We start from the raw sequence: 19,594 nt of genomic DNA on the forward strand, positions 1-19,594 counted from the left end.
TGTTTAATATAGAGTACGTACATTACACTATGAACAGATTACTGATGTTAGCAGTCTGGCCAACGTACAAACTTCACCATCAACTTCAATGTGAATGAGTAAAAATGATTCAGGAACTTGTAATACTTTGTGTTCAAATGGAATAATTTTTTATTTCTTTTTGTTAAGTGAAGTTTGAATTGTTTAATACACAGTACGTACGTTACACTATGAACACTTGACTGATGTTAGCAGTCTGGCCAACGTACAAACTTCACTATCAACTTCAATGTGAATGAGTAAACATGATTCAGATACATGTAATATTTCGTGTTCAATTGGAATAATTTTTATTTCATTTTTAAGTGAAGTTTGAATTGTTTAATATACAGTACGTACGTTACACTATGAACAGCTGACTGATATTAGCAGTCTGGCCAACGTACAAACTTCACCACCAGCTTCAATGTGAATGAGTAAAAATGATTCAGATACATGTAATATTTCGTGTTCAATTGGAATAATTTTTATTTCTTTTGTTAAGTGAAGTTTGAATTGTTTAATATACAGTAAGTACGTTACACTATGAACAGCTGACTGATATTAGCAGTCTGGCCAACGTACAAACTTCACCAACAGCTTCAATGTGAATGAGTAAAAATGATTCAGATATATGTAATATTTCGTGTTCAATTGGAATAATTTTTATTTCTTTTGTTAAGTGAAGTTTGAATTGTTTAATATAGAGTACGTACGTTACACTATGAACAGCTGACTGATGTTAGCAGTCTGGCCAACGTACAAACTTCACCATCAACTTCAATAGGAATGAGTAAAAATCATTCAGGCACTTGTAATATTTCGTGTTGAGTTAGAATAATTTTTACTTATTTTTATTAAGTGAAGTTTGAATTGTTTAAATAAAGTTAAGTACATATCAAATGCAGAGATTTGTTTCGTATAATGTATATTAAACAACACTGCCTTTCCTTTATGAATTTTACATGCATTGTAGTATACATAGAAGACAGTAGTTTTCATTCCAACACTAGAGCAATTATTTATATTTCAACATACTTATGTAGGTTGGCAACTCTGAATTCAGTAAAATCAGCTTTTAATCGTGGCGGCCGTTTGCTGTAACGACGAGAAAAAACACTATCGACAAAAAGGAATAATTTTGTGAGTTGGGCCGATTATGCGCTGAGCGCCTCATATTATGTTTATAAAGAAAAGAAATACAATTTCATTAATGAAAAGTCGATATTACGTACACTAAATGACTCGACTATGGCTGGTTCATAAACTAAAGCAGTGACAACTGGGCTGTGCGTTAAAGAAGCAGACAGCACAGCAAGTGCACGCAGAGTGCGTAGTCAATTGTCTCACCTGTTGGTGGTGATGGCCCGGCGGGGGACGGGTGGTACTACAGGTGGCCGTAGTACTGCGGGTAGTGGTACTCATTGTGGAAGCTGGGGTCTCCCGGTGGCCGGTGCATCATTTGTGCCTGCCCGTCCATCATGTAGCCCATGGAGGCGCCGTCCGGACTGTACGCACCACTAGGACCTGCATGCGGGGAGAACACTAAAGGTCACTGGGGTCACATCCCTGTCCTACCCCCGCGAGGGGTCCACACGCAACTTATAATGCCACCAATCGCCGGCAGGGGAAGAATATCTCTCTGGATGGAAATCACGTTTCATATTTTTTATTGCCATCTTCAGTTACAAATTTGTAGAGATGTCCTTATTTCTAGCGTAACCCCGAATAAAACATCCCTAATTTTTCACGCCACTCCCTTCAAAACTATTGGATATTACCATATTATTTCAGTCTCACCAGCAACAAAAACAATGCATTGCAGACCGTTGTAAAAAGTCGTGAGTTTGTGTTACGGCTATAGTTCATTCTGTTATATAGAGTGTACCGTAAGCAATAAAATTAATTTCAGGGGGTTATTCTTTAAGATATTTCAAACAGAAAGATTAATGCACTTTTACTCGTTTTTCCTTTCTTCCCGAGATAAAAAAATGTTTTATATGAAACATTTCATAGCGTATATTATGGATTTATTAATTTGTCCTACAGAATAACCTCTGTAATATTGACAATTAATATTTAAGGAGAAAAATTCGCTCCGGCGCCGGGGATCGAACCCGGGTCCTTGGTTCTACGTACCAAGCGCTCTGATCACTGAGCTACGCCGGAGCGAATTTTTCTCCTTAATATTTATTTATTTATTTATTTATTATTTTGCTAATAATTGTAACATAAAATATAATATATACAGAAAAACTTTAGCTCGCCCGTGAAAGAGTAGAACTCGTGCTCAAGGGCGGATTCCTGAATTGAAATTATAATTATACAATACAATTTGTCTTATGTCTACTGTGCAATTGATAATATTGTAATATTAATTGTCAATATTACAGAGATTATTCTGTAGGACAAATTAATAAATTCATAATATTCTCATACCTAGCAGTGCATCATAACTGCGGAATCCCGGCCTAATAAGTCACTCAACTGAGTGCGTTCCTAGTATAATGGCAGTTGACACTAGACATATACGTCAACATATATATGCCTAACTTGGAGTCAGGCCACAAAGGGAAACATTGAAGGAGAAAGATTCGATCCGGTGCTGTGAATTGAATTCGGCGTAGCTCAGTGGTCAGAGCACTTGGTACGTAGAACCAAGGACCCGGGTTCGATCCCCGGCGCCGGGGCGAATTTTTCTCCTTAAATATTAATTTCATAGCGTGTTTTGGGAAAGCCATTGATTTAATTCCAAATATACTCAACCAATTTAAGAGATCAGTGCATTATGATAATAAATGATTAAAAGAATTTTAGTATTGTCCTTTAAATGTGCAGAAATTTGATGTAAATTTTAGTTCTGCAAAGGACTTTTACAATGTTACTTTTTTTCGCATGACGCACACTTCACAAAGTTATGTAAACACCACTCAGTTAACTAAGTGTGTATTCCTTCCAACCAATCACGTGACGTATTTAAGCAAAAAAATATCTCCATACATTTCAATCAGAAACAACCTTATGTAATACAGATCCTAAAACAATACACTCTGAACGATCTGATACATTAATGGGTAGTAAACCGTAGTCCAAAATTGGGTGACTTGAAACACTATGTCCTGCACCAATTTCCATCCAGAGAAATAACCTCTTTCACTGCCGTTGTTGTGCAACAATAAAATAAAGTAAAAAATAAAAACTTATGATTGCAACAAAAATAAAAGAAAATAATTTATTTTTTAAATTTACTTAAACATGGTGAACTTCACAAGAAATATGAACAATTTTTTCATAAAATTAAATATGAAAATTCCTATGTTCTTATTTCTAGCATAATATATCAACAGTATTAAAAGACCTACTTCAACATAGTAAAGTGACATCAAAAACTTTTTCCATGCTTTTTTAACTATGTCCTGATTGTATCTATGTAGTGTAAAATATTACCATAGCAACTATACATTATTAAGCAAAGCCTGAATGATATAGTCAAAAAACAAAGTACCAAAAAATGTAAGGAAAAAGTTTTTGATGTCACTGGATTGCATGGATATACTGACCCTTAAAATAGGAAACTCTATTTCTCACATTAATTTGTTAAACCGAGTCGGACCGTAAAGAAAACATTTAACGCAATGTCCATATATTTGTAGTATAATATTAAAGTTGTCTGCAATCTTGCTTAAATTTAATTTTCCTACCTATTTATTTTTGTTACTATTTTCATTAAAATTATAGCATAGGCTAAATTAAAATACTGTATTACAATACTACAGCATAATTTGTCAATTTAAGGATTAATAAAAATGTGAGTGGAATTATAAATGGCGGACATGTACACGTAGTTAACAGTTTACAAGCTTGTTAAATACTCGTCTGAAAGTTTACCTTATATAATATTATTTACCTGCGCCTCATTTTGGGTATCTTGACTACACTGGTGGCCATAATTCTGGAAACGTTTTGTTTTTGTACTGAATTATTAAAACATCTGCATCGATTCACAGCTTTATACAATTCAAAATGTTACTCGTGACTGATTCGTTAATTATGGGGTTATAATAAAGGTATTATATTAAATCCTGAATATTTTAACAATAAATAATCAATACTATGTGGGAAATTATGTTCTTGTCGTTTAAGATCTAAATATTAATTTCAGATTTCATTATAATTTCCCATTATTTACTGCAATAAAAACTAGTCCAGTGTTGATTTTAAGATTATTGTTGATCGATAGAAGCATTGTTGAGTAATGTTAGCATAAAATGTGGACATTATTAGTGTGTTTCTACCAGTTGTCTGACTTAAGATTTCGTTAGGTGAACACCTGATTGCTTTACAACAAACTTTATTGATCATTTTATCACAATGGATCCACGAAAGGACTGAACAGCTTCTAGGGCAGTCACACTTCGAGAAGAAGGCTACACAATCAAGAAAATTGCAAGAAAACTTGGTAATGGTACTACAGTGTCTGGCGTCCAGAAGGTATGGCAGAAGTACAAATCCACAAAATCTCGTAAAACAACACTTAGGACTAGTAGAAAACCTAAAGTAAATCCAAGAAATGTGAGGCAGATTTGTCGATTAGCACTGAAAGATCGAAGGAAATCTTCTAAAGAGATACAATAATCTTAAACTCGACAATGGACTAATTATTATTACAATAAATAATGGGAAATTATAATGAAAACTGAAATTAATATTTAGATATTAAACGACAAGAACATAATTTCCACTTGGTAATTATTTATTATTAAAATATTTAGGATTTAATATAATACCTTTATTATAGCCTCATAATTAACGGGTCAGTCACGAAAAACATTTTCAATTGTATAAATCTGTGAATCAATACAAATGCTATAATAATTCAGTACAAAAACAAAAAGTTTCCAGAATTATGGCCACCAGTGTATGTGTATGAATACGAAGCGATTTACTAGATCTGTAACACTCATGCCAGAATATCCGTCCTATTTTTTAGCGCCCATGTCTGTAGAACACATGTGTATCATTTCTGCATAGATGGTGATAGTATGGCCTACTCTCAGTAAAAGAAAGTTCATACAACAATGTGTCCAATTTTCAATGGGTGTGGAGATACAGCTGTTTGTCTGAGGGTAGCACTGTTCATGATAAGTGTAGAGAAACAGCTAATTATGTATACCATCTTCCCCTCTGCCAAGTACCAATGACCGGCTTTGGAAGTAGGGGTGATCTCTTAACCTCTCTTGGAATATGTCTTTCCAATTCTAGCTTTTAGCTTATAAGAAGAGTGGATGTTATGTTCACAAGTTAAACGGTGCATCAAATGTTTAAAAAATAGTGAAATACAAATTTTTAATAAAAATTTTTTTTTTTTTTTTTCGCCGAAGTAATTTGTTTCGCTCTAAAATACACACACCTCTAGCGAAAATTCTGGATAAAAATACTTTCATTTTTTTTCCTATTATTACATACGCATTCGCAAAGAAAAATAACTACAGTAGTAATATTATCTATAGTAATAGTAATTATCTAGTAACCTCACTAGAGGTTTATCTAGAGAAAATCAAAACTCGAGTGGGGTTTAATTGACTATTACACGATTAGAAGACCGTATATAAAGATTAGAAGAAATAAAGTACTCTAATTATTGACTTATAAAATATGTACTAAACTGTCTTGAAAATTTATTATTGTACTATCTCATCGTTACAAATATTCCGCTAGATGGAAGTAGTATTTTATGATCTGCTGTTCTCTTGTTACCAGTTGTGCCAACTTATACAATATTGAACTCTATGGTATTACTAGTCAAGAAGGCTTTGTTGATTCAGTTTCATTTTATTAAAACAGTTGCATTCCACTTCAATTATCAATATATAGTAAACAATCTCTGATATGTGACTGCAACCTGTGTATATTTTTGTGTGGCTTTACTTTGTTTATAGTGTTTTTTTTTCTTTTTATTTCTATTATTGTATTTATATTTCTGATGTTGTGAAAGAGAAGGCGTGATGGCCTTAACTACACCAGAATAAATAAATAAATAAATAAATGAATAAATAAACAAATAAATAAATATCTGTAATCTCACACAACAGAAGATATAACATAATCTAAACAATATAAACAAGAAAAGTTTTAATTAAAGATTATGAAATAAGCAGGAATCATTTTAAAAGGTACAATTATTGCAAGTATAATGTTGGCAAACAAAGAAAAAATGCTAGGGAGATGATAAAAACAAACAAATGCTAGGGATGTGATAAAAACAAATGCTAGGGAGGTGACAAACATTGTAGAATAAGCAGCCATGATTGGTTGAAACACTTTTTTATTGGTCAAAAGTAGTATGACGTAGTAAAAGTGAAGTAGTCTTCTAAAATTATTATCTAACGGCTGATTTCTCCCAGAATGCCATCCATGACTTTGGTTTATTTTTTGATATTTTAAAATAGTATTCAGAACAAGTCCCGCGCCGTGGCGTCGCGGTCTAAGGCATCCTGCCTAGGACTCGTATTACGGAATGCGCGCTGGTTCGAGTCCTCATTGGGGAAGAAATTTTCTCATGAAATTTCGGCCAGTGTATGGGACCGGTACCCACCCAGCATCGTGATGCACTTGGGGAGCTACGATAGGTAGCGAAATCCGGTTGCGATTGCCAGCTATAACGGCTGGGGGGATCATCGTGCTAACCACACGCTACCTCCATTCTGGTTGGATGATCGTCCACCTCTGCTTCGGCATGTGGGCGTGAGGTCAGCAGCCGGCTAGTCGGTCTAGGCCCTTCACGGGCTGTAGCGCCACGGATTATTATTATTCAGATTACAGATTAGAACATATTAAGACACTGGAAAAGATTAAAAAACGGGCTCTTAAGTGTTGTCGGAAAAATTCACCATTAAAATGGGACATACTCACGGACAGGAGAACGCGAATTCGATTATGCGCACTGTTCAAAACATACAGAGGTGAGCCTGCCTGGAGAGAAATAAAAAATAGGTTGCAGCCGCCAAATTACTCTTCAAGGAACGACCACTCATATAAATTGAGGGAAAGAAGGCAGAGGACGGACACTGGAAAGTTTTCTTTTCTCAATCGTACTATCAGAGACTGGAATGCTTTACCTGCAGACTTACTAAAGGCTTTACCAACAACCAAAAATGTATTTAAAAATAGGCTTAAGGACCTTACTAATAGACGGTAATTATACACAGTATTTAAAGGGTGTAAATGATATGTTGTTATTGAAGTGTTGTATCAGTGAAGAATTATGTTGTGTCAATGAAGTGTGTTGTATCAGTGAAGAAGTATGTTGTGTCAGTGAAGTGTGTTGTGTAAGTGAAACGTGTTCCTGTCAGTGAAGCTTTATAGTTATAGTGACAATGCAAAGTATTTGAACAGTGAAATGTTTTGAAGTGTTAGTGAAATCAGGATAGAATCAGTGAAATGTGTCGTAGTTCCAGTGCAGTGTGTGAGTTGGCAGCGTAATGAGTGTAATGTTCAAAGGTACTTGTGCGGATATGAACATATCATACTCGTGGGTTTTAGTTCGATCTTAGGTTTAAGATACAAATTAGATTTATTTCAAATGTTATTTTAAGTGATCGTTTCATTTAATTTAGTATATTCCCTATTGTTGTTGTTGTTATTAGTATTATTATTATTATTATTATTATTATTATTATTGTTAGTATTAATTATTAGTATTATTATTATTAATTGTATTTTTAATTAATAAGTTTATTATTGTCATTATTGAGTGTAATTAGTTACCATTGCCACCGGGTATATACCCATTGCAGTGTGAATAAATACATACATACATACAAACATTGTTTAAGTGGTGTAAAGAATATTGCAAATCATCATCATAATTATTTTGAATTATGACTAAATCATCGGCGCACACAATCAATAGCACAATAGCCTTAAACTACATACAGGATTCTGCTCTGTTTTCTGTAGACTGGTCAATGAAAGCCATTTTGTAAGTAATTCGAGAATATTTTTTGACCTCAAATGTTCTTTCGCTGCATTTTAATGCGAAATAAAGACAATATGGCCAAATGACGACAATATTATGACCGGGTTTCTGCTACAGATTCGTGAACTTCGAGCGAAAATTCGCCCTACGCAATAATCGATTTACTTATTCGTGTTCCGCGTGTTCGTGTTCAAAATGAAATCAAATTCCAGAGATTTGATAGGCGCGTTGACGCACCGCGCTTGTGAAGTTTATTTTTTTGACCAACAGCAATAACAACGGCGATGAAGCTGATAATGCCACAATAAAACGCCTGTTGATAGCGCTTCACGAAATTGCTATTACCGCAAATAATATAAAACGACACTAAAATTGCCATTCCTTTTTTTTTTTATCCCGGTGGAAACTCGGAAAATTCTCAATGTTCAGCAACGCAGACTGAGTAGCAAGCAAACAAACTAACAAGACCAAATACCCCGAGCCATCCACCAATATCACGGCCACCCTCCAACTCATCTCGCTGCGCTCCGGACGAAGGGGATTGTGGGTAATGGGTCTCGCGGCAGTCTTATCTGCACTGTCCCCCTCCCTTCTTCCCACACCAAGGAGCATAAAAGGTATGGAGCAATTAACTCTGTTATGGAGGCCTTGGTGGAGGGGGTACGTTTTAATGTCTCCATGTGAGATTAGGCACATAGATGCTACCGTGCATCCATGACCACTGTACTGGTCATGTAAAGATTGCCCGCGCTACGTCCGACTTGATAGAGCGGCTGATTAACCTGAAGATTGTAAAAATCACTACAGCGTCTAATGAAGACGATAGATACTGTGTGCGGCGTTCTGTGGAAATGAGGATCTCTAAAACTGTGTTAATATTCTCTCGAAATCAAGTACTGTGATCCAGGGGCGGATGCAAGGGGGATTAAGGGGATATATCACCTCCCGAAATTTTAAGAAAAATACAAAACAAGAAACAAAAATAATATTAATTTTAATTCGTGAATGTACATAGGAATTAGAGAGTTTTCCACGTAAATTCTCTTTGCTAAAATGTTAAATTCCAAGAACTGCAGGAAGACAAACACAGCATTCTTACTTCAAGACAGAGAGTCATGAAGAGTATTTTAGGCTTTTAATTTTCCTTCTCTTATTAGATTATTTCATAAGTCAGCTCAAGGACAGGTTTTTAAATCATAAGAGAATCCTGAAGTCCATACAAACTTTTCTGCCTAAAAACATAGTGCGAGCATCAGATGAAGATTTAGAAACTGCTGTTGAGGCTGTAGTAAATCAGTGGCTCAATTATGTTGATGCATCACTAGAGTCTTTCTTCAATGAATTGAAGATAATGAGAAGAAATTTCCTTGATCAGAAAAATCTTCACCTAATACCTACTGATTTTATATCATCTTTGAACAGGTGCAATGAAATTATTTTTCCCTGCACTCGCAAGGCGCTGAAATTTTTCTGCACGTTGCCTCTAACTACAGCAACACCAGAACGGTCGTTCTCAACATTGCGGTATTTGAAGACTTACTTGAGGAGCACGATGGGAGCAGACATTAAATGGACTGGCCTTGATGTATATACATAAAAATGTAGAAGTAAAAGCTCATGAAGTACTGGATGAAATGTCTAAGAAGCCTCGTCGCCTTCTTCTGTAAATGTCATTCTGTCATTGTTTTTGTATTGCTGTCATTGTAAATGTTAAAATTAAAAAATTATGGTTTATTTAACAACGCTCGCAATTGTCGAGGTTATATCAGCGTCGCCGGTGTGCCGGAATTTTTTCCCTCGGGACTTCTTTTACATGCCAGTAAATCGACTGATATGAGGCCTGTCGCATTTAAACACACTTAAATGCCATCGAGCTGGGTTGGGGTAGAACCCGCAACTTCGAGCACAGAAGGCTATACCGACTACGCCACTCAGGCCTACTTGTAAATGTTTGTGATTCGGAAACAAATTGTGAGTATATAAACTTATTTCTCATTACTCCATTTTTACTGTCTCCTCAAATCCCTCCCCGAAAAAAAATCCTGCGTCCGCCCCTGCTGTGATCAGAGAGTGAAAACACATACTTACTACTTACTCACTCACTTACTTACTTACTCACTTACTTACAAATGTCTTTTAAGGGGAGAGGACGGTAGTTTTTGGTGAAAAATTAGTACATTAAAAAATATATATATTAAAAATACTCTGTGATATGTGTGAAATACATTGTATAACATTTTGTGGGTATTTGTGCCCTTATCGGATGTTGAGACGCCATTTTTAAACTTTCTGCACTCTGCTTTTTTTAATCACACCCCCCTTTGATTGTTGTTTCCGGAACTTCATTTTTTTGCTACATTCCCATACAAAAATGGATGTAATTTCTTAACTATTAAAGATACATGATGAAATTTAGAACACACATTCTTTAGACTATTAGGAAACTTTTCTCTGTAACAGAATTTTCCTAATTGATTTCATTTTCAAAATATATCTGCCTGTTTGCAAAAAAGAAAATAAAAAAGTGTTATTAAATTTTAATTGTTTATTTTACAAAGGTAGGGACTAATATCAAAATTCTTTTACAGACAGTTTGTAAAGGATACTTTTACAAATTAATTGCAACAAGCTGTTTGAATTTATATTTAAAAATGGCTTAGATATATCGATTTTAGTAACATCCTGCATTGGGTACATTTTTTTTTTTAATCTGGCCCCCAATTTTTTTTTTTTAAACATTTATATTTCATTGAGTTGTTATAGCCATGAACTCTCTACATACAAAAAATTAATATTTTACACCAAATAGGTAAAAAGTTTTAAAAAATACCGTAATCTCCCCTTAAGGAACTCGGAGGTTCATTGCCGCCCTCACATAAGTCCGCCATCGGTCCCTATCCTAAGCATGATTAAGCCAGTCCCTACTATCATATCCCATCTCACTCAAATCCATTTTATATCACCCTCCCATCTACGTCTCGACCTCCCCAAAGGCCTTTTTCCCTCCGGCCTCTCAACTAATAATCTATATACATTTTTGGATTCGTCCATACGTGCTGCATGTCCTGCCCATCTCAAACGTCTGGACTTAATATTCCTAATTATATCAGGTGAAGAATACAATGGGTGCAGTCCTGCGTTGTGTAACTTTCTCCATTCTCTTGTAACTTCATCTTAGTCCCAAATATTTTTTCTAAGCACCTTATTCTCGAACACTCTTGACCTCTGTTCCTCTCTGAAAGTGAGGGTCCAAGTTTCACAACCATACAGAACAACCGGTCATATAACTGTTTTATAAATTCTAACTTTCAGCTTTTTTGAAAGCAGACTGGATGACATAATCTTCTGAACCGAATAATAGCATTCATTTCCCATATTTATTCTGCGTTTCATTTCCTCACGAGTGTCATTTATATTTGTCACTGTTGCTCCAACAACTTTCCCACCTTTTCAAAGGATTAGTCCTTCTTATAAATCTTATATTTCTATTTCAAAATTCAATATAAATTCACATAACTATTCTATTTATACAGTTGTTCGCATTTATAATAGATCGCATAACCTAGGATATTGAAAATTCATATATATATATATATATATATATATATATATATACAGGGAGTAAACGATATAAATTGATAAATTTACATAGGCAGTATATATCGGTCTACTGAAGAAAATATCTAGTGAATTTTAATTATATCTCATAATTGAATTTTTAATGTGTAAAATGCCATGTTTTAATATTGATAGTGGTAAAGGAGTTAGGTACAGCTTACAGCAGTAAATTTTGGAAATATTCAACACTTCTTTCCTCCATTACTGTATTTTGTACAATAATGAAAATTAGTATGTGTAAAACACCGTCATTCTGCTATATGAGAAAAAATATATACATTTATACGAATTAAAGAAAATTATTTACATTTTTTTTTCTGCAAAATTCAGCTCACTGTGCAGTGATGAAGCGTTTCCCACATAACTCAAAAACTATCCAACATTCTGTGATTAAATTTCTTGTGTGTATTTATGCATGTCATATCTACAATATGATGCAAGATCACTTCTCTACCTTTGATAGATTGTCTGATAAAAAATAAATTTATTTTAAAAAAATGTTGAAATATCAGTATTTTATTCCAGTGCAAAATAAAAAAAAATATTATTTATTAAGGAATGTAGTTGAAAGAGCATGATATTGTAAACATGAGTTTCAGCAATAAAATAAAAGAGAGAGAAAAGATGAAAAAGTTAACAAGTTTATGAGTTATGAGGGAAACGCTTCATCACTACACAGTGAACTGCACATTTTGAATTTTGAAAAAAAAAAAAATGTGTGTATATATATATACTTTAAATCGTAAAAATATTTTTTTTCATATAGCAGAAGCACAGTGTTTTACACATACCAATTTTCATTATTTTACAAGATATAGTAAAGGAGGAAAAAATGTTGAATATTTCCAAAAATTTACTGCTCTAAGCTGTACCTAACCCCTTAAATTATTTGACTGAACGTAAACGTCATCGCCAATTACCTTGCACCCAACATCCAGCACAATAAAGTAACAAAGGACTGCTTTAGTAGCCTTAATAACGGTTGTCTATTCTCTTTTCAAAAAAAGTTAGACTCACAAAATACTTTTTTTTCCGGAGGAAACCATGACAATTACAGAAAAACAACATTTGACATTTTTCTTCGGTTATTTATGCACTACAACCAGTATTGTTCTGGCAGTTTATATTTTTACACCCTATATCTATATGTAGCTTATATTACATTGTAGTCTAGTATATTATATCAAGATTATTTGCTGATGATGTGGTATAGTTAGCAAAAGAAGAGATGATGCTAAAGGATATACTACCTGAGCTAAATGACAGTGAGCAGTACGAGATGAAGGTAAATGCAAACAAGACGAAGACCACGATTATAAAAAAAGAAAAAAAAGACGGTAAACATGAACATTAGAAATGACGTTGTGGAGCAAGTGGACGGACAGCTTCAAATACTTGGCGTGTACTATAAATATAACATGAGCTGCTGCTAGGAAGTCAAAAGGAGGATGGCAATGGGAAAGGAAGCTTTTAATAGAAAAAGGAGCATCTTCTGCGCACCTATGGTAAAAAGAACTAAGGAAGAGAATATTGGATTGCTTTGTGTGGAGTGTGGCATTCTATGGGGCAGAAAAATGGAAATTATAACAAAATAGGCTAAAGAGAAACGACTAGAAGCATTTGAAATGTGGATATGGAGAAGAATGGAGCGTGTTAAATGGACAGACAGAATAAGAAATGAAGCTGTGTTGGAATGAGTAGATGAAGAAAGAACAATTTATTTTATTTTAGTAGGTTATTTTACGACGCTTTATCAACATCTCAGGTTATTTAGCGTCTGAATGAGATGAAGGTGATAATGCCGGTGAAACGAGTCCGGAGTCCAACACATTTGCTCATATATTAGGTTGAGGGAAAACTCCGGAATAAACCTCAACCAGGTAACTTTCCCGGATCGGGAATCGAACCCGGGCCACGTGGTTTCGCGGCTAAACGCGCTGACCGTTACTCCACAGAGGTGGACAGAAAGAACAATGTTGAAACTGATTAGGAAGAGGGAAGAAAATTGACTGGGACATTTGCTAAGAAGAAACTGCCTACTGAAGGATGCACTGGAAGGAATGGTGAACGGGAGAAAAGTTCGGGGCAGAAGAAGATACCTGATGATAGACATTAAGATATATATATATATATATATATATATATATGGTTCGTATGCGAAGACAAAGAGGTATGCGGAAAAAGGGAATATTGCAGAATGCTGGGTTTGCTGTGAAAGACCTGGCCTTGGGGATAAAACTATGAATGAATTAATTAATTACTCCGTAACATTTTTAATGCCATTTTTGTGTTCCAATAAGAGACCATCTCGTGGTATCAGCGAAAAGATTTCTGGCGTAGTCAGTTGAGAAATCAAGAATTATTCTTCTGAAAGTTTAGAACAATTTTCGAGCCGCAACAGAATAATCCGTTACCAAAGTGATAATATCTTAAGTTTATAACATCCCTAGAGTAGGTTGGTCTTATTGCACAGCAGGACCAACCAAATAAGGAGCGAGAGAGGGTGCTATGACGAAAGAATGGGCGGTAGTGGTGGTGGGGGTGGGGGAGAGGAAGATAGAGAAGAGAAGGAAAGTCCGGATGACCAACAACAACCATTCCGCTGGGATTGTTGAGGGATTCCGGGCCACATTTCCGGGTTCCGGTAGTAGCTCCCCCAACCCACCTCCTTGAAGCAGCTTAAACCACCGAAAGCTTCCCGGCTCATTGGCGAATGTGAGAGGGAAGAGGACTGGCATGCAGTTGCATATCGAGGGATTAGTTATAACATCCCATCATTTCCTGCTGGGATACTTAGCCGTAATTAACTTCTGAGACGCAAGGCAGAGAGCTAAAAATTAACACACCGTTCGGACGAGACGAAATTTTAGCCAATAGTGAAAATCAGTCAATATTAATGTATACTAGTGCCTTGTGCAGCAAATGCTGCAAACTAAGTTCATTAGACGTTCAAATAAACATTTTTCAGATTTATTTTCAACTAGCCGTACCCGTGCGCTCCGCTACACCTGTTAGAAATAGATAGATAGATAGATAGATAGATAGATAGATAGATAGATAGATAGATAGATAGATGGATGGATGGATGGATGGATGGATGGATGGATGGATGGATGGATGGATGGATGGATGGATGGATGGATGGATGGATGGATGGATGGATGGATGGATGGATGGATGGATGGATGGATGGATAGATAGATAGATAGATAGATAGATAGATAGATAGATAGATAGATAGATAGATAGATAGATAGATAGATAGATAGATAGATAGATAGATAGATAGATAGATAGATAGATAGATAGATAGATAGATAGATAGATAGATAGATAGATAGATAGATAGATAGATAGATAGATAGATAGATAGATAGATAGATAGATAGATAGATAGATAGATAGATAGATAGATAGATAGATAGATAGATAGATAGATAGATAGATAGATATAGATAGATAGATAGATAGATAGATAGATAGATAGATAGATAGATAGATAGATAGATAGATAGATAGATAGATAGATAGATAGATAGATAGATAGATAGATAGATAGATAGATAGATAGATAGATAGATAGATAGATAGATAGATAGATAGATAGATAGATAGATAGATAGATAGATAGATAGATAGATAGATAGATAGATAGATAGATAGATAGATAGATAGATAGTTTATTTTGCAAGTAAGTAATATAAAGTAATTACATAATTAAAATAGGACGTTTGATCCAGGGAACATTCGTGTTTGATAGAAGGATAAATCGTTTAATTGTTACTTAATTCAAATTGTATTTAAATAATTAAAATGCGATCATTTTGGTCCAGAGACACTCATTTGGTGCAATGACAATTCCTTTAACATGTTTCCTATTTGTAATCATATGCAACCACAGTTTAATGAAGATTGACATATTTATTTTTAATGTGTAAACTTTACATTGCTTGCTATATGTTTCCATTTAATTATGATAATAACTTAATTTTAACCATTGTTTTCTACGTCTTCAGTAAATGGCGCTTGGCCCACTATTGTTCTGAACCCTTCAAATAACTTAAATAGTGATACAGCATATATAGTGGTATTTAATTATATTTCTTTCTTTCGAAAATGTAAGAATTCACGATCTCCTATGTACCATTGCCATGGAATGAATAAATGTGTTTTTTATCCTACTCAAAAATTTTACATTTTGCACTATAGGAGTTGTTGCAGGAACAACAACGCTATAATCTGAGGCGGCGGTGAAAATGTATTATATTGTTATTTTAAAAGTCTTGTATATCCTTAAATATCAGTCTTATCAAAATTTTTCAAGGAATAAAACTTATCGGAAATAATTTTTAAAGTAACTTTTGTTTTGTAACATTTTTCACAAAAATCAATAATAAGCTAGATATTTCGATTTATTTAATTCAGGCCCCCTTATAACCTCCCTTTTAAATAAGGTACTTTGAATGTCATATAGCCTAAAATCTAAGTTACGACGAACTTAATTTATATTCCAATTTTCATCGAAGTCCGTTCAACCATTATCGCGTGAAAAGGTAAACATCCAGACAGACATACAAACAAAAATTTCAAAAAGCAATTTTCGGTTTCAGGGTGGTTAATTATATATGTTAGGACCAATTATTTTTGGAAAATCGAAAATTACCAGAAAAATTTTTGGCTACAGATTTATTATTAGTATAGATGAAGAATACCAGACATTTTGAAAGTTATTTCCTTCAGTAATAATGAAAGATACTCTCTCTCGAGCCAACACTGAAGAGAACCACGCATATAAATATCTACACCACACCGCCATTAAATATATGAAAAAGAACCAACCCCACTTGATTAATAACTATAAAAATATTTCATTTTTAATAATATTATTATCTTACGTAACTTTATAGCTTTCAGTAACATATACTATGTATACTATATAGCCGCCACTCAGTAAAATATAGAAATCAAAATCTAATTTAAGTTATTCTCTACATCTACTTAAATAACTCCAAAACGTTTCACTCTCATATCATCAATATAGCATTAATATGTATAATTAATGAAAAATATTCACATAATGGCATTAACTACAATAATAATTTATTTCTAATGGTAATAATAATGTCATCAAACCACCTCAAGTTTTGTAGTTTTTAATATCCAATACACAGTTGCACCCAGAAAATTACACACCACAGAATCTGAACCTGTAAATTATTTTTAGTAAGTTAAGTTTTTAATAACCAATTTAATTTGAGCTCTAAATATGTCAGCATTCTTAAAGATCATGGCCTTCGTGTAATATTGTTTACTGTAGTGTGTGTTTTGTTTTATTCTGAAATGCAATTAGCTAGTTCTCAAAACTGACGACAGATGGATTTTGGAAAATAGGAAAATTATGTTGAAAAATTGACATTTCACTGAAAACTACTATTTTTCTGAAAAACTTTGAGTTCCAAGCTTCAAAATGAGGGGTCATTTATTAAAATCCGTTCAGCCGTCTTCCCGTAATTTCCATTACCAGTTCAAATTATATATATATATATATATATATATATATATATATATATAGGGTATTTCAAAAGTCAGTTCAAACATTAAACCGCTATAAATATTATACCTGAGACAGAGGAAAACAAAAACATCACTGTGTTGGGCAAACAACGGGGCTTGCAAAATATTAGGAAGATGTCCGCCGTTCTCTTGTTCAACGTACAGCATTCTGTCTCCGACACCATGCACAGCATTTTGCAGTTAATGTCTTTGAATATCGGCAATTTCTTGCGAGATGGCATCTTTCAGTTACAGTAGGGTTGTTGGATGTGTTAGGAAAACTCGTTCTTTAAGGGTATATGTACGTGTAGGACCACAAGTAGGCTACTATCAGAAAATGCAGACTATAAATTTCTCATATTTTATAAGGATGTGTAGGCTACTCACAATTGGACAAAAATTACAAGGTACCACAACAAAACTTATTAGAACTTAAATACCTGATAAAAGTATAAAAAAGGTTACTAATAATATTTTTCAGAATTCCCTTTTTACTTTAAATTAAATTTTTGAAAATTTGACAATTTTCACACATACTATTTCATAACTCCACATTAAAGATAGAATTCTGAACTTTTGTACACTCATTTTACATGCATTTATGCAAATTGTAGACTAAAATAATGCCCATTCCTTTGAAAATAAAAAAAAAATTGGTCACAAAATATTATGTAAATATTAATACATTTTAAATGGGACAAATAAAAAGTTAATTGTATTAAAATAAACAACTCTACATGTCTAAGAGTAGTCCACTTTTCAGAAATGAATGTTTATTACATGCAGGAAAAATATTAAAGATGTCAGAGAGATCATAACAATGTTTTGGTTACCAAGTAATGTAACTACAGAATTTATTTGTTTTTTTTTTTATACTTTGATATAATTGATTTGAAAAATATTATTAGTAACCCTTTATATATTTTATAAGATATTTAAGTTCTAATAAATCTTGTTGTGGTATCTTATAATTTTTGCCCAATTGTGAGTTCATTTTCTTATAAAATTTTCAGAACTTTAGAGCCTGCATTTTTTGATAATATTTGTGGTCATTCACGTACATATACCCTTAAGGTAAGCCCACAATCAAAAGTCGGCCGGATTGAAATCTGGAGATCGCAGAGACCACATTATTGGGAAGTGCCTACTGATGACTTTGGTCGGAAAACGAACCTCAATTACGCGTGTTAACTCCACCATTAATGTTTCTAGTAGGTTATTTTACGACGCTTTATCAGCTTCTTAGGTTATTTAGCGTCTGAATGAGATGAAGGTGATAATGCCAGTGAAATGAGTGCGGGGTCCAGCACCGAAAGATATCCAGTATTTGCTCATATTGGGTTGAGGGAAAACCCCGGAAAAATCTCAACCAGCTAACTTGCCCCGACCGGGAATCGAACTCTGACCACCTGGTTTCCCGGTCAGACGCGCTAATCATTACTCCACAGGTGTGGACAATAATGGAATAAGACAGACTGTTACAGTAAACGGGGAGCGCTACTACAGCATGTTACAGAACTTCGTCATCCCTAGACTGAGGAATCACGATACGGGAAACATAATCTTCGTGCAAGATGGCGCTCCACCCCATATCTTTATCCCTGCAAAACAATTAATTGTGCAGATGTTTGGCGATCGTGTCATCAGTAGGCACTTTCCAACAATGTGGCCTCCGCGATCTCCAGATTTCAATCCAGCCGACTTTTGGTTGTGGGGATACCTTAAAGAACGAGTTTCTTCACACATCCAACAACCCTACTGCAACTGAAAGATGCCATCTCGCAAGAAATTGCCGATATTCCAAGACATCTGCAAAATGCTGTGCATGGTGTCGCAGACAGAATGCTGTACGTTGAACAAGAGAACGGCGGACATCTTCCCAATGTTTTGTAAACTCCGCTTTTGTCCACCATTGTGATGTTTTTGTTTTTTCCCGTCTCAAATATAGCGGTTTAATGCTTGAACTAACTTTTGAAACAGCTATATTACAAATTGTTTCTATACGTCTGAAGTCCGATTTGTGTAGTATGTACGTAATCGGCGATGCAGGGGGAAAGGAACTGACCACCTTAACCCATTATCTCCTGGCCTAGTTGCCTCATAATTGCTGCCGTGTTGGTACCAATTGTGAGGTTCAGACCTATCTTCGGACTGTTGACGAAACAACTAAATAAGTGATACTTGTAACGTTTTATTTTTAAGCATTTCTGCATCTTACAGTGTTTGTATTTAAAACATTTTTACGTCGCATCGAGTATGAGCACCCGTTTCGGGATCCGTGGTGAAACAAAAATGAGAGACAGATTTATTGTAAAAAACTATAAGCCGTAGCTGAATGCTATTAAATAATTGATTAAATGGCGATCTTACTCGTGTTAATTGTGTAAGCATGTGCGGCTTACAGCTGTTTCGGTGCTTCTTCTCACC

At 34.4% G+C, this 19,594-nt stretch overlaps 1 protein-coding gene across 9 annotated transcripts in view; it reads right to left on the reverse strand.

Annotated features, from left to right (window-relative positions):
* The window catches only part of hth (Meis homeobox homothorax), a 1,486,930-nt gene that overhangs the window by 19,661 nt on the left and 1,447,675 nt on the right, over positions 1–19,594 (reverse strand). For 5 of the 9 annotated variants that reach the window (XM_069816535.1, XM_069816533.1, XM_069816531.1 and 2 more), the window contains exon 13: positions 1,369–1,563. In XM_069816535.1, coding sequence (XP_069672636.1) covers positions 1,406–1,563 — 158 coding nt within the window. In that variant the 3' untranslated portion in view covers positions 1,369–1,405. The remainder of the gene's footprint in view (positions 1–1,368; positions 1,564–19,594) is intronic. The other 4 variants (XM_069816539.1, XM_069816537.1, XM_069816538.1 and 1 more) reach the window with 1 other exon arrangement.

The sequence above is a fragment of the Periplaneta americana genome, chromosome 17, assembly GCF_040183065.1.
Source record: "Periplaneta americana isolate PAMFEO1 chromosome 17, P.americana_PAMFEO1_priV1, whole genome shotgun sequence".
Taxonomy (NCBI): domain Eukaryota; kingdom Metazoa; phylum Arthropoda; class Insecta; order Blattodea; family Blattidae; genus Periplaneta; species Periplaneta americana.